Here is a 26,651-nt window from a genome sequence, read left to right as displayed (position 1 = left end):
CAGGTCTCTCTCCCGTTCCATTGCAAACGTCACTAGATCCGCTTGAGTTCCGGCGGGTCGCGAGCGAAAAGGACGTAACAACGCTGCTCGCTACCTTGGCCAAGGTCTCAGCCGAGCAAATGCGCCTTTCTGCACATCTCTATGCACACGCAGTGCACACGCGCAGGTCCGCGTTTCTCTCTGGATCTAGGATCCAAGACAAAGCCACGCTTGAGGCTCTCAAGTTGTCCCCTTTCACTGAGGGTTCCTTGCTGGGACAGCCGTCGCTCGACGCGCTCCACAAGGAAACCCAAGATGCTCGGGATATAGCTATAGCTAAGATAGCTCAACACGGCTTTCCTAAGCCTCAGAGCAAGAGCTACGGACCGCCTAAATCTTCAGCCACCTCGGCGAATAGGGGCAGGTCAGCACAAGCCAGCTCTTCTTCAAGAGAAAGAGGCAGAGGCGCACCATACCACAAGAAGAAGCCTTCTTTTGACAACTCTAGGGGGTCAGGCCGGACGCAAGCCACACCGCCAATGATGCGCCCCCGAACCACTAGCCCACACAACCCCCACGCCTCACGGGCCCTCCCACACTGGTTACTGAAAGTAAACAGTCAGTGGATAGTGGGTACAGTGCGTTCGGGGTTCAGGCTGCTCTGGAAGGAGGGGAAAGCTCCCCTAACCAGAGCTCCACCGCCGTTCAAGTTTCCGGTCAAACCGGAAGCAAAGGCGATGACACAAGCAGAGACTGCTGCACAAAGAGGCGATAGACGAAGTCACAGACCACAACTCCCCAGGCTTCTATGGGAGAATTTTCGTGGTCCCGAAGGCTTCCGGGGGCTGGCGCCCAGTTCTAGACTTGTCCCCTCTGAACAGGTATCTGAGACAAATAAAGTTCACAATGGAGACACCCGCGTCTGTCAGAGATGCACTCAGACCAGGAGACTGGGTGACATCGATCGACCTGACGACGCATACTTTCACATCCTCATCCACCCCTCAGACCGGAAGTGGCTGAAATTTCGGCGGGGGAGAGAAGATGTTCCAATTCAGGGCCCTTCCCTTCGGCCTATCGCTTGCACCTTGGATTTTCACCATGGTGGCACGCCAGCTTTGCGCCCTAATCAGGCAGCAGGGTGTACGCCTCAGAGCATACCTAGACTGGCTGATCCTCCATCAGGATCGAGAGGCATGCAGCGCCCAGACACAGTTCGATCGTTCTGCTTCAAGCAAACGAATTAGGCTTCTCTATAAACCAAACCAGACTTTCACGTACCTGGGAATGAGCTTCGATACGGTAAAGTGGTCAGTCCGCCCCTCACAGAGGAGGTTAGACAAACTGCAAAATTTAGTGAAATACTTAGTGTCACAGAAGCAAGCACCAGTCAAGGTGCTAGCATCAGTACTTGGACAAATGGAATCCATGGCCACACTTGTCCCTTTGGGGAGAGTACACAAGAGGCCGTTCCAGGCAGCTCTGAATTCGATGTGGAACCCCTCCTTCCAGGGTTGGCAGGTTTCGGTTCAATTAGAAAACTGGTTTCAGCAGACCACAGAGCAGTGGCTACAAACATGGATCTCACAGGGAGTCCTCATCACTCCCCCTACCCCAGAGGAAGATCTGTTCACAGACGCCTCCCTATCAGGCTGGGGTGCTCATCTCTCTCACCACACAGCCTCAGGCACGTGGACAACAGGGGGTCTCCAGAGCTTCCTATCTCTAGCGGCAGGCAAGCACGTTCGTCTGCACACAGACAATACAACAGTGGCAGCCTACATAAACAGGCAGGGCGGTTCCCGCTCTCACACGCTGTTACTCAGAACATGCCAAATCCTGAAGTGGTGTCACCAGCAGGCTGATCACGTTATCGGCAAAACATCTGCCAGGGAAACTGAACGTTCTGGCAGACTCACTCAGCCGATCCTCGAGCGTCCTCCACACAGAGTGGACGATCACTCACCACGCGCTCCGGCGCATGTCGACAAACCACTCGTCGATCTTTTCGCAACTCGGTTCTCAAAGAGATTACCAGTGTTCATATCCCCGTTTCCGGACCCGGAAGCTTGGAAAGTGAATGCCCTAAAAGTAGACTGGTCAGGCCTCACGGCCTACGCCTTCCCACCATTCCAACTACTCGGAAAAGTGCTGAGGAAAGCGAAGATAGAACGACCATCCCTCATTTTAGTCGCCCCAATGTGGACGAGTCAGCACTGGTTTCCGGACCTCCTCCGCCTGGCAGAAGGGTCTCTCATTCCTCTAAACCTCGAAAAGGGAGAACTACTGCAACCACGCACGGGCATTCAGCACGAGAACCTGAGTCACTGCGCTTTCACGGCTGGAGACTGTGAGGAGCTACCTGCGCCACTCGGGCGCATTGAACATGACCCTGGACTTGGTTCAGAAAGCGCACAGAGTCTACAAGCTCAGTATACGCTTCACACTGGGCTGCTTGGGTCAAATGGTGTTCAAAGAACCAGGTCAATTCAGTCTCACTGCGTTCCATGCAGGTAGCCAACCATCTGTCCTGGTTAGCATCTCAGGGCAGCTCTCCCTCATCACTTAGAGTTAGGAGATCAGCTATTTCAGCTACACTGAGGCAACTAGGCCACAACATCAACCTCAGCTAGCTTCCTGAAAGGCGCCTCAATAGGTTTCGCTAGAACCAGAGCCCCAATTCCAGCATGGGATCTCTTCCTCATCCTAGAATTCCTAAGATCGCAAGACTTTGAACCCTTGCAATTAGCAAGCCTAGTTAACCTTACTCGCAAGACACTCTTGCTTATTCTGTAGGCCACCGCAAGAAGAGGCAGTGAGATTCACGCACCTCGGGACATCTCTTTTGAAAAGGATGGTTCTATAACTTTATGTTTTAGGCCGGAATTCATAGCCAAAAACCAGAAGCCTGATCAAACATCCCCCATAATCAGAATTCTTCCTCTTAGTAAAATTCTTGCACTAGTTAGAGCTCTCAGCAGCTATCTGTCCCGCACGGCACAAATCAGATCCAAAGAGCAAAAGCTATTTTTCTTATCTCTGAATATGGCTAGGGACAAAGACATATCTAAGGTAACCCTGGCTAAATGTGTCTCAACGCTGATCAAACAAGCGTACGAGTGGTGGCACAAACAAAAAAGGGGGGGGGGACAGTCAGTTCTCCCTTTAACGTCAGCAAGAACGCATGAGGCAAGAGCCTGGGCATCCTCTTTAACTGTGCTAAAATGAGGAAGATTATCCGAAGTCCACGACTCCGTCTACTGGAGATCAGAGGACGTGTTTATCAACTACTACCTGCGCGACATTTCAAGTGTGCGACAGGATGGTACCAATGCGCTACTAGCAATGGTAGCAGCAGGGCAATTATTGCCTAGCTCATAGGGTGAGCATCCCACCACCTTAATTAGCAATCTGCTATATGTGAGTTGGGATAAGATATGTAATTTAATAGAAAATGTTAATAATAAATTATCATTTGATTAATATACTTACCCAACTCACATCGTAAAGTCCCGCCCGCCTATCCCGCTATAGATTCCCTAAAAAAGAGAACGCTTCAGGCGGAATGAATCCAATATGGCGGCGAGACCATGCTTGCACAATGCATGCAGGGAGGAAGTAAGCCTCGAACTGGCTCTGACCTTTGATCGGTCTTTTTTTAGGGTTACTTCCCCCTTACCAGGGTGAAGCGTAGTTCAGCGTCCTAGCACTAAACTGAAGTAAATTGCTATATGTGAGTTGGGTAAGTATATTAATCAAATGAAATTTTATTGTTAAAATTTTCGATCTGGGGATTGTTGCAGGGATTTCTTTTTTAGCTGTACATTTGACTATTCAGTAGAGTCAGCAAGACAAGAACAAAATGTGCACTTTCCTGCCTCTGATAAAGTGTCCCTCATCACCAGGCAGCCAGGTGTCCGACTTTTTCACAAGCTCAAATATGATGCACCAGAATCCAAAGGTTATTTGTCACAACAGAAGGTTTCTTTGCCTGAAACTTTATGCATAAACCACAAATCAGAGTCTTACATAAGCTGGCAAACAGTCATCATTACTGTTTAGTACAGCCACATCCTCACTGCTGCCTGCCATTGTGGCATCGCTGGTGTTTGTGGTGAACAGGGAAGTTTCCTCCAGTTCATAACCACTGGCGATGGATGGGGGATCAGGATCATTCAAGGCACCAGCAGCAGAAGTGGTCGCACAGACTTTCAAATAGGGATGTACTTGAGGTGAGCGAGAAAGATGGGTCTCTAGGCTACCATCACTGAAGCGCTGTGTTTGTGGAGTTGTGGGCCTTGGGGCGTACGCTGAGGACATCCTGGTCTCACCTGATCCACCAGCACTAGGCTCTTCCCTCTCGGACACACTGGGTGACCGTCCACACGCCATATAGGCTGGAAAACTCTCGGCCCCATCAGACACCTGATCATCAGCCACACTGGGTGTGTTAGAACCACACGCAACACAGGCTGACAAACTTTCAACTGCATCAGGCAACCGATCCGGGGCAGCTGGTTGGATCTGTTGGTTGGACGGAATTACTGCCGTGGTAATTGCACCGGGATAGCGCTGACGCCTCACCTCTTCATCCTGTGAAAGATCACTGTAGGATGAAGGCACTGGCAATACTGCACCACGGGAATCTGTCAGCAAATCTTCTGTGGAATCAGGCACAGAGTTGGAATAATCAGATGACACAGTGGCACTGTTGTTCACCGTGGATGCTGTGAAGCCACTGCCGCCACCAACCTCTTCATACTCTTCTTCCTCACCCAGCTCCAGCGCAGATTCCTGAAACAAGGCACCAAAGCATGGCAAAAAAAAAACAAAAAAACTAATTTACATGGTCATTACAAAAATAAGTCCAAATAAATTGGAAACGAATTAGAGTTCTTTTCAAGATATTGTTGGGTCAGCTGAAGAGCTGAACAAACATTTGATCCTATAGGTTCACACACACGCACCCATGCATGCATGCACGCACACACACACACACACACACTCACACACAAAAGCGCATGCATACACTCACTGTCTCTCTCTCTCTACCTCCTACAAACACAGCACATACAGAGTGGAGCCAAGAAGATATCAAAATAAACTAGAGATAGATTCTAATCACAATAGTGCTGAAGTTAGGATGAAGTTTCAATGAAAACTCTGCACCTGCTCAACTTTACTCTACGTATGTAAGAGAGAAAGGAATATGACTTACTGTTCTCTGTGGAGAAGAGACGACATGAGTTGGAGTTAAAGGGAGGCCAATGTAGTTCCTGTTTAGCATCTGCTTAAAAATTAAAGACAAAAGAAAAACTTTGATAACTTTGAACCTTGATAACATGATAACCCAGTAGCTGCAAAAAATACCCATCTCACTGTCATCTCTCTAACAAAGCAATGTAGAGGATGGATCTAAGCTCTGCAAAAAAATAATTGCACCCATTTTCGTACCCCAACTAAAACATTCATTCCAGTGTCATTTCATTCAAACTTTATATGCCATTAAAGGACCTCCACTTGGCTATCTGACACTCTTTTCGGATCAAAGATTTCTGTTTTAGGTGTCACGTTACCACCACCGATGTAAGGGTACCCCCCAAATTGACCTGACAAAAACGTCAGGTACCAAGTAAAAAATCGACACAAATTCAGAATAGGCGTAACTTGGCAACTATTACATACGAGGAGAAAGCCAAATCAATTATCTATCCAGAACAGGTTGTTTTGTTTTGCTATCATACGTATCACAGGTATTATATCATTTCTACTGATGCAGGTGTCGTTTTTCTCCCAAATAAATACTTTATTTGCAAGTAATTTTATTGAAACTCTCTATGCTCTGAAAGTTTTTTGTTTAAAAAAACATATTTATTACACTTGTTTGACAGAAGATAACTTTCATTGGGATCACATGACAGCCACTGGAATGAGGCTACCACCAAAACAAGAAGGGCAAAGCCCATACGACTCACATGCTTGACCTTGACATGACCTTGACCTTCAGGGTCAAGGTCAAATAACTAAACCTAGCAATGACATCATACACTAAGAACTGCTTTACACATTTTTCCTACCAAAATACATGTGACCTTGACCCAAGGTCATCCAAGGTCATGCAACACAAAGCTGTTAATTCAAGACATAGGAAGTACAATGGTGCTTATTGGCTCTTTCTACCATGAGATATGGTCACTTTTAGTGGTTCACTACCTTATTTTGGTCACATTTCATAAGGGTCAAAGTGACCTTGACCTTGATCATATGTGACCAAATGTGTCTCATGATGAAAGCATAACATGTGCCCCACATAATTTTTAAGTTTGAAACAGTTATCTTCCATAGTTCAGGGTCAAGGTCACTTCAAAATATGTATACAATCCAACTTTGAAGAGCTCCTGTGACCTTGACCTTGAAGCAAGGTAAACCAAACTGGTATCAAAAGATGGGGCTTACTTTGCCCTATATATCATATTTAGGTGAGGTATTCAATCTCAAAAACTCCAGAAAAAATGGGAAAAATGTGAAAAATAGCTGTTTTTTAGACAACATTTATGGCCCCTGCGACCTTGACCTTGAAGCAAGGTCAAGATGCTATGTATGTTTTTTGGGGCCTTGTCATCATACACCATCTTGCCAAATTTGGTACTGATAGACTGAATAGTGTCCAAGAAATATCCAACGTTAAAGTTTTCCGGACGGCCGGCCGGCTGGTCGGCCGGACGGACGGCTCGGGTGAGTACATAGACTCACTTTTGCTTCGCATGTGAGTCAAAAATGAATCCTTCCAACACCAATAAGTTTTAAATGAAAAGTCATCAAAAATTGAGAAAGGGTCTTCAGCTGCCAATATACAGAGTTGGTTAATTTGTTTCGCTATTTTGTGTTTTTTTGACATTGGTTCATAACAATTCTAACAATAATTCAGTGTTTCAGCGGAGTAACGTATTCCTACCTTAAAACAGTAAACATTCAACGAGACTCACCCCAGAACCAAACTCAGAATAATCCATGGTTTCCCTGAATTTTCCTTTGTGATGTGAGCATCTCTTGAAACATCTGGAACAAACAAATGGAAGTTCTTCAACAGACAGTTCAATTGTTTATTCTCTTATTGATCATTTTAAAAAAAAATCCAATATTGATGTTCATTGATCCAATTTGATGCTGTTTTTGTTTTTTGATTTTGTTTCTTTACCAAATCCCATGTTTACTTTAGGATCAAAAGCAAATAAGAACACAGTTTACTTTATTGAAATTAAGTTGAACACATTCAAAGTCTTCCTTTCCTTCTGCTAGTGATTTGTTGTTGTTGCCGTTTATTCAGGAAACCTTGTTTTTTTTTACCAAGGCAATATTGACACATGCCGGAAGCAAATTTGAACACTTTTTTTCTTCTTCTTTCATTCAGACGGGCGCAGTGGCCTAGTGGATGAGACGTCGGCATCCTAATCAGGTCATGAGTTCAAATCCCGGCCGCGGCCGCCTGGTGGGTTAAGGGTGGAGATTTTTCCGAGCTCCCAGGTCAACTTATGTGGAGACCTGCTAGTGCCTTAATCCCCATTCGTGTGTACCAGAAAGCACAAGGACAAGTGCGCATGGAAAAGATCTTGTAATCCTTGGCAGAGTTCTGTGGGTTATAGACACACAAAAATACCCAGCATGCTTCCCCCGAAAGTGGCGTATGGCTGCCCTAATGGCCGGGTAAAAACGGTCATACACGTAAACATCCACTCGTGCAAAAACATGAGTGAATGTGGGTGTTTCAGCCCATGAACGAAGAAGAAGAAGAAGAAGAAGAAGAGAACAATCTCATATCATTTGTGTACTCTTATGTTCTGTAGATGGAAGACTGTGAATGAAGATAATGTGACAAAGAATGCAGAAGATTGAAGATTTGAGCATTTTAAGTTTGGAACACCGACTACTAAAATTCATTGCAGGAAAATCACTCTCTCATTGTGCTGACATATTTGCAAGGCATACTATAGAATGAACAAATGTCCATCAACTTTACAACCAAGAAACACATTTTTTACCCACATGATTGATACCATGACTGCCATCACCAGCGCAAACACTGAAACAACTGTGGGGATGAGCCAAACTGGAACGCTCCCTGCACACACAAACCATCCGCCATCACCAGTAATATTCACATTTCGTGAAAAACAGAAAATATGTTAGTGGAATGATGACTGTGTCACGTTCAAAGTACATTCTATCAAAATTAGTATAAAGAAGAAGTAGTTAGTTTTTGTTAAGAAACCCGGTGACACTGACATGAAGTGTGACACTCTTGTTTACTCGAGTAGTAAGATAAATAGGCATGAAAGCAAATCATGGAATAATGAAAATCAAAAACACTTGATGAGGTAAAAGTATACTCCCCCCACAAAATTAAGTTCTTAACAATCATATCAGTGTCAGCATAATTTAAGGTACTTAAATTGTTATATAACTGAAATATCATTCCAAACACACAGTCCTGGCATACATACTATAGAGATGGCAAATATAATAAGTCAGTAATTCACAATTTCTGCTTTTTTGCTAAGTATATAAATGTCAGCCTCAATTCCTCTTCTTTGTCATCAATAGCAAATAGTTTCTGATATACAAGCAACAGTAACAACGCCAGATGCAAAATGGGCCTGGTTAATGTGCAAGCCATCCTGTCAAACCTTGGTCTGTTGGCAAGGCAGCGAAGACGGGCTGGGAAGTAGGCCCAAAATGACCCTCGGAGTCTCCAGCCTGAACCTGGACTTTATACTCAACGTCCTTGGCACTGCTCACTTTCTTCTGATAGCTTCCCCCTCCTTCCACATCTACCACACGAAATGTACCTGCAACAATCAAACCACGCTTTGTCAACTATAACTTCCGCTATGCTAATGCTGTAGTGCCATATAGTACTCCCCGTTCTGGCCTTTTCATATGAGAGCGTATTCAATTTTGCTGGCCACAATACGGGTAATTTTCATGACTGTTATTATCAAGCATTCAAATTTGTAACTGGACTATTGACATTTTATCACAAATACCAGAGACAAAGTTGATGAGGAAGAGGAGTACTAACTTGATGAGTCACCACAGAAGTCACCATTGTGTGTGATAGTTAAGCCTGTCCTTCACTGGGCCAAGTCGACTACGCCAAGTATACTTCGCGAAGCTGGCCACATGGAGCTTTAGCACCGAGTTTTCGGTAAAAAGACTTCACGCAGTCTTTGCGTAGTCGACTTCGGGCTCAATTTGAGGACCGCCTTTAGGCTCAGGGAGGAGATGCAGTGATGACATGAGTGCTCAAGGGACTCAACACCCAATTCATGCCTCCCTGGTATCCCTCTAACCTCCTCTTCCTATTCCTTCATTCCACATTTCACAAAAGCGTTTGCGTCCGCCAGTTCGCGAAAGTTTATCAGTCAGTCAGTGCTTTCGATTTGGATTTGAACATCATGTCGCAACCACAAAAAAACCACACCTAAATTGGCCAAGGTTTGCTACCCTTCGCCAAGGTAAGTGATTCCGGACAAAATGACAGAAACACCGTGAATGTGGACAGTGTCAGTGTGAGTGGTTAGTAAGCTTAGTCACTGTTGTCGAGTCGATCGAAGCAGACGACATAGCAGACGATAGTCACCGCGAATCGAAATCTGCTGAGCCAGAGAATGAAAAGCGTCCTCCAAATCGTGGTTTTCAAGCATAATGTCCCTACACAGTCTTTTATTGGTGTTTTACCAGTCGTGTTTCCCAAGGCTTGTCAAGATTTGCACAAGATTCGAAGAGTTTTACTTTCAAGAACTTAAAGTTAAAGGTTTGAAAAAGTTTCAGAGAACTGGTGTCTGTTTCAGATGCAGTATGCAACATATAATACAGGGGCGGATTAGGCGGTGGGGGGGAGGGGGGGGGGGATTTGTTACAGGGGTTCCTGACCCCTCCCCCCCAAAAAAAGGTTTTTTTCTTCTTTTTTTTCTGTCTGTAAAGCTGGGGGAAGAGTTAATTGTTTAACTGTCACAGTATGAGACATGTCTTCCTTCTAACCATACTATATGACGTTGGGAGCAGATATCAGTGAAGATAAATCGAAAATTTTAAGAATAAATTTTCATTTGATTAATATACTTAAACAATTCACACATAGCAATTTACTTCAGTTTAGTGCTAGAACGCTGAAACTACGCTCCACCCTGGTAGGGGGGAAGTAACCCTAAAAATAGAACGGCCTTGAACAGTCACATGACCATCTCTGACCAATGGTTACCTTTTACATGCATTGCGCCTTGGTACCGTCCTGCCGCACACTGGAAATGTCGCGCAGGTAATAGTTGATGAAGACATCTTCCGATCTCCAGTACGCAGACTGGAGGACTTCGGATAATCTCCCTGATCTTAGCACAGCTAAGGAGGATGCCCAGGATCTTGCCTCATGCGTCCTTGCCGACGTTAGAGGGAGAACTGACTGCCCCCCCCCCCCCTTTCTTTTTGTGCCACCACTCATACGTTTGTTTGATCAGCGTTGAGACCCATTTAGCAAGAGTTATGTCTTTGTCTCTAGCTGTGTTCAGAGATAAGAAAAGAAGTTTCTGCTGATTAGCTCTAATAGGAGCCGTGCGGGACAAATAACTACTAAGAGCTTAGACAAATCGGGGTCTCCTGGTGCCAGAATTTTGCTAAGAGGAAGAATTCTGATTATAGGGGAAACTTGATCAGGCTTCTGGTTTTTGGCTAGAAAATCCGGCCTAAAACGTAAAGAAATAGAACCATCTTTTTCAAAAACCTATATCTTTAGCTAAGCCTGAGAGAGCATGAATTTCACTGCCTCTTCTTGCAGTGGCCAAAAGAACAAGCAAAAGTGTCTTACGAGTAAGATTAACTAAACTTGCTGATTGCAAAGGTTCAAAATCTTGCGATCTTAAGAATTCTAGAATAAGGAAGAGATCCCAAGCAGGAACTAGGGCTCTAATTCTAGCAAAACCTATCGACGCACCTTTTAGGACACTAACGATAACACCGCTGAGGTTAATGTTATGACCCAACTGCCTCAGCGTAGCCGATAATTATGGCAGAACGCCTAACTCGAAGAGACGATGGGGAGCTGCCCTGATTTGCTAACCATGACAAGTGATTAGCTACCTGCACAGAACGCGGAGAGACAGAACTGACCTGATTCTCCGCGCACCATTCAACCCAAGCTGTCCAATGTGAAGCGTACACTGAGCTCGTAGACTTCCTGTGCGCTTTTTGAACCAAATCCAGTGTCCTCTCTGAAGCACCTGACAGACGCAGGGATCTTCTCACAGTCTCCTGTGGGTTCTCGTGCTGAATGCCGGTGCTTGGTTGCAGTAATTCTCCCTTTTCCAGGTTTAGAGGAATGGGAGGACCTTCTGCTAGGCGGAGGAGATCCGGAAACCAATGCTGACTCGACCACATTGGAGTGACTAGAATCAGGGATGGTCGTTCCAACTCTGCCTTCCTCAGCACTTTTCCAAGAAGTTGGAATGGTGGGAAAGCGTAAGCCGTGAGTCCTGTCCAATCGACTTCCAGTGCATTCACTTTCCAAGCTTCCGGGTCCGGAAACGGGGATATGAATACTGGTAGCCTCCTTGAGAACCGGGTCGCGAAAAGATCGACTATCGGTTTGTCTACCTGCACCCATAACCGCTGGAGAAGCGTGGTGGGTGATCGTCCACTCCGTGTGAAGTACTTTCGAGGATCGACTGAGCGAGTCTGCCAAAACATTCAGTTTCCCCGGCAGATGTTTTGCTGATAGCAAGATCTGATGCTGGTGACACCACTTCAGAATTTGGCATGCTTTGAGAGAAAGCGTGTGAGAGCGGGAACCGCCCTGCCTGTTTATGTAGGCTGCAACTGTTGTATTGTCTGTATGAAAACGAACATGCTTGCCTGCCACCAGCGATAGAAAGCTCTGGAGACCGTGGGCTACAGCCTCCAACTCGAGCACATTGATGTGTGAGAGGGCTCGACCTGTTGTCCACGTGCCTGAGGCTGTGTGGTGAGAAAGATGAGCCCCCCAGCCTGATAGGGAAGCGTCTGTAAACAAATCCTCCTCTGGGGTGATGAGGACTCCCTGTGAGATCCATGGTTTTAGCCACTGATCTGTGGTCTGCTGAAACCAGCTTTCTAATTGAACCGAGACCTGCCATCCCTGGGAGGAGGGGTTCCAAATCGAATTCAAAGCTGCCTGAAAAGGTCTCTTGTACACTCTGCCCAAAGGGACAAGTGTGGCCATGGATTCCATTTGACCGAGAACTGAAGCCAGCGCCTTGGCCGGAGCTTGCTTCTGTGACGCTAAAGATTTCACCAAATTTTGCAGTTTGTCGATCCTCCTCTGTGAGGGGCGAACTGACCAATCTACCGTATCGAACCTCATTCCCAAATACGTGAAGGTCTGGGATGGTGGGAGTTCTGACTTGGTTTGGTTTACCAAGAAACCAAACTCGTAGGCTTGAGACAGAACAAGCCGAGTATGGGCGCTGCAAGCTTCTCGATCCTGATGAAGAATCAGCCAGTCGTCGAGGTAAGCTCTGAGTCGTACGCCTTGCTGTCTGACTAGAGAGCACAGCTGGCGTACCACCATCGTGAAGATCCAAGGAGCAAGAGATAGACCGAAGGGAAGAGCCCTGAATTGGTACATTTTCTCTCCCCACCGAAATCTCAGCCATTTCCGGTCTGATGGGTGAATGAGGATGAAAGTATGCGTCTGTCAGGTCGACCGACGTCACCCAGTCTCCCGGCCTGAGTGCGTCTCTGACTGACGCTGGTGTCTCCATCGTGAACTTGATTTGTCTCAGAAATCTATTCAGGGGAGACAAGTCTAAAACCGGGCGCCAGCCCCCTGAAGCCTTCGGTACCACGAAAATTCTCCCATAACAACCTGGGGAGTTGTAGTCCGTTACTTCGTCTATCGCCTCCTTCTGTATCAGAGACAAGACTTCTGCTTGTATCGCTGTCTTTGCTTCCAGCTTGACGGGAAACTTGAACAACGGTGGGACTCTGGTTAAGGGAGCTTTTCCCTCCTTCCAGAGTAGCCTGAACCCCGAACGCACTATACCCACTATCCACTGATTGTTTACTTTTAGCAACCAAAGGGGTAGGGCCTTTGACAGGCCGCCTGCCACCAAAGGCGTGGTGGATGCATGGGCTAGTGGTTCGGGGACGCATCATTGGGGGTGTGCTTTGCGTCCCGACCCCCTTGAATTGCCGAAAGACGGCTTCTTCTTAGGGTAAGGCGCGCCTCTTCCCCGTCCTCGTGAAGAAGAGCTGGCTTGTGCTGACCTGCCCCTATTCACCGAAGAGGCGGAAGGTTTAGGCGGTCCGTATCTCTTGCTCTGAGGCTTGGGAAAGCCGTGTTGCGCTATCTTGGCTATAGCCAAATCCCGATCGTCGCGGGTTTGCTTGTGGAGCACGTCGAGCGACGGCTGTCCCAACAAGGCACCCTCCGTGAAAGGGGATAACTTGAGAGCCTCCAGCGTGGCTTTATCTTGGATCCTGGAACCCGAGAGAAACGCTGACCTGCGCGTGTGCACGGCATGAGCATAAAGGTGCGCAGAAAGACGCATTTGTTCAGCTGAAACTTTGGCCAAAGTAGCGAGCAGCGTCCTCACATCCTTTTCACTCGCGTCCTGTCGAAACTCAAACGGTTCCAAGGACGTAGTGATAGAACGGGAGAGGGACCTGAGTAGCGTTTCCGAAAGAAAAGCTAACTCTAGGTTGTATCTCCCTGTTTCCTCCAATGCTACAAGGGATGACTCTGTATAAGGAACAGCTCTGTCCCTATTGTAGCCATCCTCCCTGAGTGTCGCTAACTCCGGTGTAACCGGAAGTGGAGCACGTGGTAGGGAAAAAGTGTCTAAGAGATTGTGTGGCTTAGAGTTCAACCAGAACTTCCGGGCAGCAGCTTGCCCGACATAAGGGGTTGGCTGTGCGGAAGCTAGCCACGGCTGTGCTAACTATGGTGCCGGATTGTGCGCTGAAAGCAGAGGCACTGTGTCCAAAGGCACATATTCCGACCGGGAATTCGTAGCCAGAATCTTAGACATCTCATACGCCACTGAGGGAGATTCACGAAACCTAAAAGTTTGTTTTTCTCCCTGTGTTGCACGAAAATCTCTGACAGCAGAAGGTGGTGGTGCAGACAGGCTTGTTGTTGCCACCACTCCTTCCTCAAAGTATCTTGAAGCTACCTGTGCCGCCAACGCCACTGCATTGGGAAGCTTGTCTGGTAGCCGGAAATTAAGATCTTCCTCAGAAAGGGAAGTCCCGTATTCCGCTTCTCCTTCCGGCACGGAAGTGCCTGCCGGAAATTCGCCGCCATATTGACTGTCATAGTCATAGGCAGTGTCATCCGGAAGAGAGGTACCGTGTGAGACATGTTCCCTACTCGTATCCTCTCTGGAGAGAACTTCCTGCCCCCTGGGCGGGGATATAGCTCAGTTGGTAGCGCGCTGGATTTGTATTCAGTTGGCCGCTGTCAGCGTGAGTTCGATCCCAGGTTCGGCGGAAATTTATTTCAGAGTCAACTTTGTGTGCAGACTCTCTTCGGTGTCCGAACCCTCCCCCCGTGTACACTACATTGGGTGTGCACGTTAAAGATCCCACGATTGACAAAAGGGTCTTTCCTGGCAAAATTGCTTAGGCACAGTTAATAATTGTCTACCTATACCCGTGTGACTTGGAATAATAGGCCGTGAAAGGTAAATATGCGCCGAAATGGCTGCAATCTACTGGCCGTATACAATTTCATCTCACACGGCATCACTGCAGAGCGCCTAGAACTGTACCCACGGAATATGCGCGATATAAGCGTCATTGATTGATTGATTGATTGATTGATTGGGCGGAAGTGTGGAGAGCTGTGCTAGGGATGCTTTCGTTGAGCAAACCGGCACTTTCTTGTCTCCTGTTGTAAGTACAGGCGCCTGCAAGTCGTGATGCGAGCAAGTCTCCTGCCTTACAACAACTTCCTGCCCCCTGGGTGGAAGGGAAGAACGCTGTGCAAGGGATGCTGAGCAAACCGGCATTCGCGTGTCTTCCGTCAAGAGTACTGACGATTGCAAGTCGTGATGCGAGCAAGTCCCGTGGCGGAAGTTGTACCGATGTTGCATCCGTATACCAAACTGGTACTTGCGTGTCCTCCGATCTAAGTACAGACGACTGCAAGTCATGATGCGAGCAGGCCCCCTGTCTTATCACGGCTTCCTGCCCGGCGCCGGGCGGAAGTAGGGAACGCCCTTGCGTATCTCCCTGTGGGACAGTCACAGTACCTTTAGTGTAGCTGCTGAATCCGGAAGTGGAGGCATGGTGAGGGAAACTCTTCACCGGAAAGTTGTTCAGCATGAACGTTGGCCGACGTAACAGTGGCTGACGGCGCTGCCTTAACCCTCGATCGAGAGCAATCGTCCACCGATCTTGCATGAAGAGAGAGCAAATGTTCGCTCGCCGAGCGCAATTCTGACGAAAACATGCACCTCATTTGATCACTAAACGTTGCAATTGCAAACATTGCTGACAAATCTTCCTTCTTCGATGCTATGCTAGCCTTAACCGGCGCTGTCTTGCATTCTTGCTTCAGCGCCGACATTACCGGACTCTTAGGATTGTCAATTTCTACCGTGAAAGTATTCTGAGAAACTGGCTCGAACACCGTAACTGTAGGTTTAGAAACCTTGGGCTTCTTAGCCGCTTTCTTAGACGGAGACTCTGTATTGGCTACCTGTCTAGAGCTGGGTTTCTTCTTCCCACTGTCCGCCATACTGGCGTTAGTCTTGCAGACGAAAGTAAACAAAGACTAACTCGTGGCAAACGAAAGCAAATACAACGAAAGAAATGGAAAAATCTCACCCAATCTCAGCTAGAAAGCTAAGATACAAACGAAACCAGGGTGTAGTCTGCCAAACAAAAGCAGAGGGTTAACAACTAGCCCGAGCGTAATCCAAACACGTCCTTAGACGCTATCGCTGAAGAGTAGAATGAAGAACATGGCGGCGAGAGTACGCATGCGCAATGCATGTAAAAGGTAACCATTGGTCAGAGATGGTCATGTGACTGTTCAAGGCCGTTCTATTTTTAGGGTTACTTCCCCCCTACCAGGGTGGAGCGTAGTTTCAGCGTTCTAGCACTAAACTGAAGTAAATTGCTATATGTGAATTGGGATAAGATATGTAATTTAATTGCCATTATTTAATACTAACGTTAAAAGAAACAATGAGTGGCTGCTGACACCAGTTGATCATGTTTAGAATCAAGGATAAGCCATAAATTGTTTATAAAATAGCTACAATTCTTCAGCTTCAGGGGGGCTTTGCCCCCCAGATCCCCCAACAGGACTCTGGACCCCAGGTTGTAACCCCCCCGGCTTAACAGCTCCGCCCCTGTAATCTGTGTTCCTAAGACAATGATTGTATGTATTGGTGTTCCCCTCTTGAGTCTTGTGCTTCAATGTTGCGGTGACTTTGGATGAGCCAACATATTAGCCGAACATTTTCCAAGATGTCCTAAAGCTTTCTGACAGTTTCGGCCAAATGTCCCAACATTAAAATGTCCAGCAACACCCCTGGACACTAGACCCTTATAGAAAGAAAAGTTGCAGCAAAGTCACTACAAGACTGCACAGTCGCAGCTTCCAGCAATGTTGTCGCGAGCATCAAAGAAGCTGAAGTATTACAGAAGTAGTTATTGTGTTATTCTTTATTAATATTATTAATTAAGAAATATTGAAGAAGAACATATCAAACCTGGTTTCCTGTTGTGTCCTCTTTTTGTTTAAATGTATTACAGAAGTGTATGGAATAAGCAAAAGCAGTTGTTCATTATTTATAGACCTACTCCACTTCAGTAGGTCAATTCTGGAATTATACTCAGCTGTTCCTGCGATCCTGCCACGATCTCCCAAGCAAACACTAGAGTTTGTGCAATGTGGCAGCGACTAGGTTACAGCTAGACGTTAAATGCCGTTGCTGGGATCTTGCCTTGGCCTGGTCGCGGTTGGCCACGACTAGGTTGTGGTAGACCTAATGTGCATGGTAACTTATGGCCTGGCTGCAATGTTGCAGCCACCTTGTTGCACACTCAAACATCAGCTACCAGTAAGGCTTTTTTTCTGTAAGGGTGCCTCCACTCAAACTCTGTCCGGAGGCGACATGTAAGATTGTGGTAATGTTGGAAATGAAATGTTTTCATTACACAAGTCTATAGATTTGTCTGCAGTTGTTTTTTAAAGTTAGTAAACCACTGAACTTTTCTTCTTCAACTATTAAACAAGAAGAGCAAACGCTCGATCGAGTCACTTTCGCAGTTCTGAATATTATATGAGGCATCAGATGGACAGGAAGAAATTGCTATTCACAACACAATGCATACCTGAAGAATTCAAGACATACCTGTGACCTTGAAAAAGGTCAAAGGTCACCAAAGCAGACGTCAAAGTGTAGAGGTCACTGGGAGTCACGTTCACATAAAATTTGAGCCCGGTCACTTTTATAGTTTCCGAGAAAAGCCCAACGTTAAGTTGTGTGTTGCCGAACAGAAAAGGCTAGTTATCTCCCTTGTTTTTCTGATAACGTTCGTAAAAGGCTACAGATGTAAATACTTTGATGTAAAGAATAATCCTACAAAGTTTCAATCACATCCGATGAACTTTGTCAAAGATATAAAATGTCTAATTTTTCCTTTGACGCTGACCTGTGACCTTGAAAAAGGTCAAAGGTCAACGAAACCATCGTTAAAGTGTAGAGGTCATTGGAGGTCACGACTAAACAAAATATGAGCCGGATCGCTTTGATAGTTTCCGAGAAAAGTCCAACGTTAAGGTGGTGTCTACGGACGGCCGGCCGGCCGGACAGACTAACACTGACCGATTACATAGAGTCACTTTTTCTCAAGTGACTCAAAAACAGAAATATGAGTTCACAAGAACTAAAACAGTCAGTTGGTAATGGCACTGGCTTGAAAACCAGTTGTCGCTATTGGCATGGGTTCACAACCCCTGCCACCCCACCCCACGTTTGGCGAGGGATTTATTATCCAACTAGAATGAATACCCGCTTCGCCGGGTAGCCGGCTTCGCCGGGAAGAAGTACTTAGAGCCATACGCCGGCTTCGCCGGGTCCGAACAATGGACCCGCCAAGCTTAGGTCCCTCCCAGATTCGTGGAATGGGAACAGCACGAAAATGATTCAGTGGCCATAATGCCATTCCTGACCATATCGAGTCCCATCCTTGTCGACGAATGTAACCGTGTTAATCACCTTTGGAGGCGAACTCCACTCAAACAGGACTGAGCAAGTTAGAGCTTATCTCTAAGCCCTTTTGAACTGTTATGGCTTCTCAAAGGAAGGCCAGTACATAAAATTACACAAAAGCCGCCAGACCACATCACAAACAGAACTGAACAATGCACAGGTGTTGCTCACATAGAGACACACACACACACACACACACACACAAACACAGAGAAGCCGTATCTATAGAGAGATAGATGACAGTGTATTTTTCGCGTGGCTATAAATTGATTCGACCTTTGCACTTTTACAGTGAGGATAATTTACGGGTCCAATTTACGTTCTGGACACTGCGGTGACCTTCTAAAAATAGTAACAGAACGCCGGGAATATCCGAAGATGCCCCCTTCATACTATAGTGCACCATACGAAGGAAGGGAGGTAAACGCTGAAAACATGGAGAAGATGAGAAGATAAGGAAGAGTTACTTATAATGGTGAAATGAACACGAAAACCAAATTCGGTTCAGCGCTGCGCGCTCAGAGCACGTGTTGAAATATCTCATCGATGATATTGTGTCCGGGGTGTAGCTGAATACGGTGTCCAAATTTGAAAAAGATCCACCGAGAACTTTGGCTTTGGTGTGTCGGTATGGGGGCCCGGGTAGCTGAGGTGGAACCAAAATAGCTGAGGTGGAACCAAAATCGGTTCAGCGCTGCGCGCTGAGAGCACGTGTTGAAATATCGACCAGGTTGTGTCCTGTACCGGGTCTACCTGAATATGCCCACCAAATTTGAAGCAGATCCATCGAGAACTTTGGCCGTGCATCGCGAACTCACACACAGACACACAGACAGACACACAGACACAAGTCGTATATATATATATAGAAGTAACTTTATGTAGACCCTCCTTGGTGTGCATGCATGCGAATTATAAAAATAAAATGAAATAAAAAAAGCTCACAGTGAAAGTCTCATGGCTTGAAAAACATGAATCCATGCATGCAGGAAAAAAAGGGCTAGTGCAAATCTTCCCCAGGGATAGCAGCCAGAATTTCCTTGAGGAAATTCCCTAGGGACAATAAGATAAATACCAAATCAGTTTACAAAAACTGAAACAGTCAGTGCATGAACCAGTTTACAGAAACTAAAACATTACTGATCTGAAAACTACCGTATTTTCCGGGTCATAAGGCGCGACTTTTTTCCTCGAGTTTGACCCCTGCGCCTTGTATAACGAAGCGCCTAATCCGTGTATGAAATACGAAGAAAAAAAATTGGGAACAAATCATGGGGAACAAAACGTGACAAGAACTTACCTCCATCTCGAATACCGGTAGTCGTTTCCGTGAGCATCAAAGAGACCGCCTGAGTACCAGTCAAACAACTTGTGATAATGCATGTTTCAGCTACTAGGTACTACCCTGGCCAAGTTTCCTCTCAAGACATCAAAGAGACCGCCCCATAAGTTAAACTCGGTCACTGACCCCGGTGCAGGAAGTGTTTCCTCTCTCAGATATGACAGGGGAACCACCTCTCATAGCTAAAACTGGGTCACTGACCCCTGGGAAGAAGGTCAGTGTCTATAAACAAGACAACCCAGCTATCACAATGGACCTGCCTTTGATCTTGCCGCACACACAGAGCACACATATTTCCACTCTGTATTCTTCCTTTGATGTGCGGCTTATTTTCATTCTTCGACCGTTTGTTACCGGTATACTTTTTCAATTTTGGTGCGCCCTATCGGCCCCCTGCGCCCAATGGGTGACTCAGGATTACAATTGTTTTTAAAAGAAGGGGGTGCGCCTTAATATGCGCTGTAGCGCATTGTAACCCGGAAAATACGGTACTGCCAATGTTGAAAAATACAAACAATCAAAAATTGAACTCTTTTCTGAAACAACAGAGAGAGAGAGTACAACAGAAAGAAGACATTACCAGGAATGTGACTCACCATTACAGCGGGATTTCTCACAGATCCTAATGCGGTACATGGTGACATGCACTGGATAGTTTTCAGCAGAGCAGCGCTGGGGTAGCCACTTGATGTTCAAGCCGTCCGTGTCAGGGTATGCCGCCACCCCTTCTGGCGCCCGGATCTTCTCTGAAAGATACACATTATACATCAGCCGCATCTGAACAGTGCTAAACACAGATCTCCTCCTTAACTTTTAATTCATTTCACACTGACATTCTTGACATTCTTGTGCTGTGCTCTGTGAGAGGTGTTTTCTTTGTGTTTAATATTATTTTGTTTGGACCTAGCTATTGATGTGTACATTGTTGTTAAACAGTTGTTTGTTGTATGTTTATCAGGGTTTGCTAGTGTGTGATAGGTAGTCCTGCGTTGACAACTCTTCGACAAGCGCTTAGAACTGTACCCACGGAATACGCGCTATATAAGCTTCATATTGATTGATTGAATAACCAAGAACATCCCCCCAAAAAGAAAAATGAACTGCCTCCAAATCAATGGACCCACTACAGTAAAACCTGACCATGAGTGGCAGGAACACATACATAGACATTTTAGGAAGGATTTGTCCAAAAATGGCCGTTTGTATTGCGTCAAGAGAAGTGACACAGAAAAAAACAGACAGACATACACAAGTTAGACAGACAGAATGTCAAATATACTTTTAGCAAAAAAATTATTGCGACAAATTTTGCACCCCAACTAACGCATTAATTCCAGTGTCATTTCGATCAAACTTTCTATGCCATTTAAAGCAGTCAACTTATCTGGCACACCTTTCAGATCAAAACTTTCTTTGATAGGGATCACGTGACAGATCACGTGACTGCCGCAAAAATAAAGGTACCTCTAAAATCCACCTACAAAAATCCACCAAATTCCTAATAGACACAACTTGGCAACTATTAGTATTGCATATGAGGAGAAAGTCAATTCAATGACTGGCTTGATTGTTTCTTGTGTGATGCCATTCCCACTGAAGCAGGTGTCAATCGCAAGAGCTGTCAAATACGGGAGGTTTTGTGTCAAATTTTGAGGGGTACCATGACAAAATGTGCTGTATATCAATGACCTGGTGGATTGCTTTGAAACTTTCAGGATATTATGTCTTCGAGTAAATGTTGTGCCTGATAGTCAAATGGACTGCCTTAACCCCTTCACTGCCCAGCACGTACTAGATACGTGGTCATGTTTGGTTTGTCATACGCCCATACACGTACTAGGTACTAACAGCACTTTTCAGGACATTTGTGAAAACTAAATGGGAGGTAACCACTGTCCAACTTCTTGTAGGGGTTTAAACACAGTTCTTTCCCATTGACCGTTCAGATAAGTTAGTACCACATGGTAAAAACATTTTTAGAAGTTTTTTCCGATCTATAAGATTCAAAATGGCGGCCGAAAGTCGGACATCAACTCGTAGACCTGTTTTCAAATGATACAGTGTTCTGGAAGCTCTACAAGAAGTGATTTATGGATTACCACACAGAAGAATACTGTTAAGGGCTGTAATGTGAGTACCTGATGTTTGACACCAGTTTTAGCTGTGTTTTCTGCGGTTTTACGTGCTGCAGTGTGTGTGTGAAAGTTTGGAAACTGTAATTTTTGACAAAAATGGTCATTATATCGATTTTTACTATAACAATCACAAACAAAGTCCAATGATCATGTTATCAGATAATAGCCAAGGATGTAAGCAAACCACATGCCAAAGATCTAAGAGATATCTCAATAAATGATTGAGCAGTGAACAGATTAGTGAACCTACCGAAGAAAGCGAAATTTGCCCTGGCGCACAGCAATACCAAAATGCTGTTATACTGTGGCAGTGAAGGGGTTAAACATTATAGAAAGTTTGAATGAATGACATGGGACTTGATGCTTTAAATGGGGTCTTAGAAGCTCAACAATGACAATACATACAATGAATCACCTAGCAGTTAAAGGCCCATTCCACAGTTTGCTTCACTGTCTCAGATCTAGCCAGGCTGGAGGGATGGTCTTAGCCCATGTAAAAAAAAAGCCTGACCGGATCTGAGACAGAGAGGCGGAGTGGGCCTTCAACTATATAGAATGAAGGTTGAAGATACCATGCCATTGATTATAAGAAATGTTACCTTCTGAAGTGAATGACTATGACAGTGATTGTGGTTTACCATGCGGATTGAAGAGGCAGCTGGTCCAAGTGAGGGCACGCCCCCCATGGGAGATGCCGTACAGGAAGTCCTGTGGATCATGTTGCTGGGGGTAGGGAATCTGCAACTGACCAGAGCTGAATGCTGCCGTCCGCCACTCCATCTCACCCTGTCAAACACACCATTAGTCATGTACTCATGGCTATGGTTGCTTGGCGGTCTCGGACCTAAAGTCTTTGGAGCCTGACTTGCAACCCTCACAATCCATCTTTCCACAGGGTCTTCAAGTTAATTACAGTAATGGCAGAGCAGAGCGGGTGCCAGGTACAAGGTAAATCCATTCCATGAGAAATGCAAATATCAATTAAATTTTACAAACACCACTCCCTCAACACAAAATTATAGTGTTTTTATAAAATTTTGACTAAAGATTACCTCCAAACAACATCTTAAATGCAGGTTGGAAAAAAATGAAGAAAGAAAGACAATTTTACTTTGTACATGTATCACCTCCCATGACAGAAATACATTAAAATAATTAAGTAGATGTGCAACGCCAAGGCACTGCATACCCCAGCGAAAGACAAACCTCTCTCTCTCTCTCTCTCTCTCTCTCTCTCTCAAACACACACGAACACACACACACATACACACACACACACACACATACACACACACACACATACACACACACATACCCCAAGTTTCACACGTACACACATACACACTCACTAACACGCACTCACTCACTCTCTCACACTCACTTCATACACACAAAACACACCCCCATACGCACATATAAACAAACACACATACACACACATACACTTACGCACACGTACAAACACACACCCACCCACCCTCTCTCTCTCTTATACAAACAGACACACACCCATACAGACACACACCCACACACATGTACATAGGCACGCATGTACGCACGCACACACCCGCAGACACACACACACACACACACACACTCACACATTGACTCACACAAATCTCATACACACAAAACACACACTCATATGCACATACACGGTTGGGCTAGTGGTAAGGCGTCCGCCCCGTGATCGGGAGGTCGTGGGTTAGAACCCAGGCCGGATCATACCTAAGACTTTAAAATTGGCAATCTAGTGGCTGCTCCGCCTGGCGTCTGGCATTATGGGGTTAGTGCATGCTAGGACTGGTTGGTCCGGTGTCAGAATAATGTGACTGGGTGAGACATGAAGCCTGTGCTGCGACTTCTGCCTTGTGTGTGGCGCACTTTATATCTCAAAGCAGCACTGCCTTGATAATTATGGCCCTTCATGGTCGGCTGGGCGTTAAGCAAACAAACAAATACGCACATAGACAGACGGACACACACACCTTTACAAACAAACACATATACATACTCATACACACACAAACATACACACAAACTCATGCACACACACACATTCACACACACACACACTCTTTCTCCCTCTCTCTCAGTCTTTCTTACACACACACACACACACACACACACACACACACACACACACACACACACACACACACACACACCCCAAGTCACACACGCACACATACACACACTCACTCACACGCACTCACTCACTCTCTCACAAAAACTTCATACACACAAAACACACACCCATACGCACATATGGACAGACGGACATACACACCTTTACAAACAAACACACATACACGCACACACATACACTTATGCACACACACACACCACACACACACACGAGTACAGACTCATGCACGCGTGCGCGCGCACACACACACACACACAAATACACACACACACACACCCCACACACACACGAGTACAGACCGTCATACACGCGTGCGCACACACACGAGTACAGACTCATGCACGCGTGCGCACACACACACACACACAAATACACACACACACACACACACGAGTACAGACTCATGCACGCGTGCGCACACACACACACACACACACACACACACACACAAATACACACACACACACACACACACACGAGTACAGACTCATGCACGCGTGCGCACACACACACACACACACACACACACACAAACAGTAACACTAACACATGTGCACAAAATGAACACAAACACCGCGCGAGAGAGAAAGACTACAGGGAGGCATGACGTCATGATGCAATAATTGACGTCAAAGACTTTTGACCGTGACGTAATCTTCTCACGCAAGCTTTATCCATAGTCTTGAACAACCACACACAAATAGACTTGGAAAGTACAGAATTTCTACCCGTCCAAAGCGGCCTTGGGTGGCGTTTGCTGAAAAAATGGGGGCGCCAATTTTACCCACCGTATTTTTGTTAGTATGGTCCCAATTTTTGGTGAACTTCCATCTCCAACTGTAGCCCATAATCGGGCACAACGAATCCTTCTTTATCATGTATTATACGCGGTGTGAACATTTTCTCAAGTCGATTACAGTATGTGGGATACCTCCAGCTTCGCTGGGATAAAATAAACATAGACATGGAAGAACATGGTAATTTTCTGCTTTTTGACCCAATTGTGACCTTTAAATATGATCATGATCAACCAGACTTGAGTCATTCCTTGGAAGCAATTGAAAAGTTTAAAAGAAAAAATTTTCAAACAATTGTTTGGGGGGAGGAAAACCCAAACTTGACCCCACTGCAATTTTGAAACTTGAGGTAGGTCAAACAAACTTGGAGGCCATCAAACCATGGAAGTATTTGAAGTTTCAAAACTCTTTCTCCAAAATCATCGAAGAAAAGGATAATTTTCCGGGTTTTTTACCCACACATAACCCTAAAAAATGTTGCAAAAGTCAACCAGATTTCCGTCATTATGTCTGAAAATCATCAAACCCTGAAAGTATGTAAAGCTTCAAAGCTCTAGCTTCAATAGCATTCGAGAAAGCTTCAATGTTAAGTTTTTTGTCTACTGATGGATGGCCTCACACTGCTCATTTCAAAGACTCTCCTGATTATTCAGGCAAATCAAATAGAAAAATAAGAATGGTGCCAATGTAAGGCTGTACCACTGTATTTTATACCCACCTTGCAGAATCTGTCTGACTGCAACTTGTCCCTCAGGCACCAGAAGACTGTGACATTATCTGGACCCTCGGCCTCCCCGACATCACTAGCACCACTGACAGGAGTGGACACAGTGTTGGGTAAACGTGTGTTCCACACTGCATGCAGTTCACCCGCTGTCATCTTCACGGCAAAGTCTGACACTGCTTCTTGCTCGTCTGGCAACAACGGTCATACTTGCACTCATTTCTTAAATCTCCTGTGTATTGTTGTTGTAATATGATATTCATACTTGCAATATAATTATGTTTATTGACGGAAAATGTCTGAGAATATACATTTTTCCTGAAAAGTGCATTTTTACACAGTATTTCCTGGTTTTAAGTTTGAGTACCTGATGTATCCTGATTGAATCCTTATAAAACTGTACGGCTTGTTTCATAAGCCTAATGAGTTTCATATGTCTTCGCAAAGTCGACTTCAGGCTCAATTGACCTTTAGCATGCACGCCAATGGCACCCATGCATGGTCGCTTATCATCAACCCTCTCCTTCAGCCAGCGGCGACTGAAATTACCAAAATTGGAGTGTTTCACTCAGAATTTTCTGGCGGTATGTTCATTTGCATTCAACCTTGACTTGTATCCAGTTTGAAAACAAGGCTCTTTATCTTCGTTGAAGCTGTTGATCGATTCTGGTCGTGTTTCAGCAACTTTTTTTACAAAGTTTTTGGAGAGAATTAAAGCGCAACTCACAATGGAGGATGAAGGGTTTGAGAAGCTTTCAGACCTCCTTCTCTTTCAAAATGTTGGCAATAAATTTCAATGTTTTTTGACAGAAAGTTCTTCGACAAATAGGTGATGGATTTTTAGCGATGTGCATGTGGAGGAATCGAACTGTGATACTGAGTCGGACATCGATGACAAAAAGTGAGAGCAAAGTAGATATTTTGATGCCTGTCAGTTTTTGGTCATGGAGATATCAGTTCTGACAAAAATCCATGAACATTAGTCAGATGAAGATTTATTTACTTCCTTTTCTAATGGACAGTGTGGTCAATCTTCTAGTCACATAAATTAGTGCAGGTCATGTGAATGAAAAGAAACCAAATGGTTATTGTGTGTGCACACAGCGTGATGTAAATCATACGGAGATTGAAATATTCAATCCGGCGTCTTCTGCTTTTAACTGGCCTTTCAAAACATTCATCTTCAACTGACTTTTGTGAACTGTGGGATTGAGTGTATCACGTCTCTGCATCATAAGGAAGATGTTTTGTTTAAGTACACTCAT

At 45.4% G+C, this 26,651-nt stretch overlaps 1 protein-coding gene across 1 annotated transcript; it reads right to left on the bottom strand.

The window, feature by feature from the left end:
- Window positions 1–564: 564 nt before the first annotated feature.
- LOC138966238 (uncharacterized) lies at window positions 565–25,564 on the bottom strand. The gene is made up of 8 exons (XM_070338378.1): window positions 25,381–25,564; window positions 22,355–22,502; window positions 20,178–20,327; window positions 8,664–8,825; window positions 8,023–8,098; window positions 6,966–7,038; window positions 5,198–5,266; window positions 565–4,773 (listed from the first exon to the last, which is right to left on the bottom strand). Exons 1-8 carry the CDS (start codon window positions 25,540–25,542, stop codon window positions 3,997–3,999), a joined length of 1,617 nt encoding a protein of 538 aa, XP_070194479.1. The 5' UTR covers window positions 25,543–25,564; the 3' UTR covers window positions 565–3,996.
- Between the last annotated feature and the right edge of the window lie 1,087 nt (window positions 25,565–26,651).

The sequence above is a fragment of the Littorina saxatilis genome, linkage group LG5, assembly GCF_037325665.1.
Source record: "Littorina saxatilis isolate snail1 linkage group LG5, US_GU_Lsax_2.0, whole genome shotgun sequence".
Taxonomy (NCBI): Eukaryota; Metazoa; Mollusca; class Gastropoda; order Littorinimorpha; family Littorinidae; genus Littorina; species Littorina saxatilis.
Note: the sequence above shows the minus strand (reverse complement) of the source record. Positions and strands in the feature narration are given on the sequence as shown.

Coding starts and splice junctions, on each gene's coding strand:
- LOC138966238 (XM_070338378.1), bottom strand. CDS start 25,542: ATGACAGCGGGTGAACTGCATGCAGTGTGGAACACACGTTTACCCAAC. Junction 20,328..22,354: donor CTGCCTCTTCAATCCGCATG/GTAAACCACAAT, acceptor TGTATCTTTCAG/AGAAGATCCGGGCGCCAGAA. Junction 7,039..8,022: donor GCAGTCATGGTATCAATCAT/GTGGGTAAAAAA, acceptor TGTTTGTTCCAG/ATGTTTCAAGAGATGCTCAC.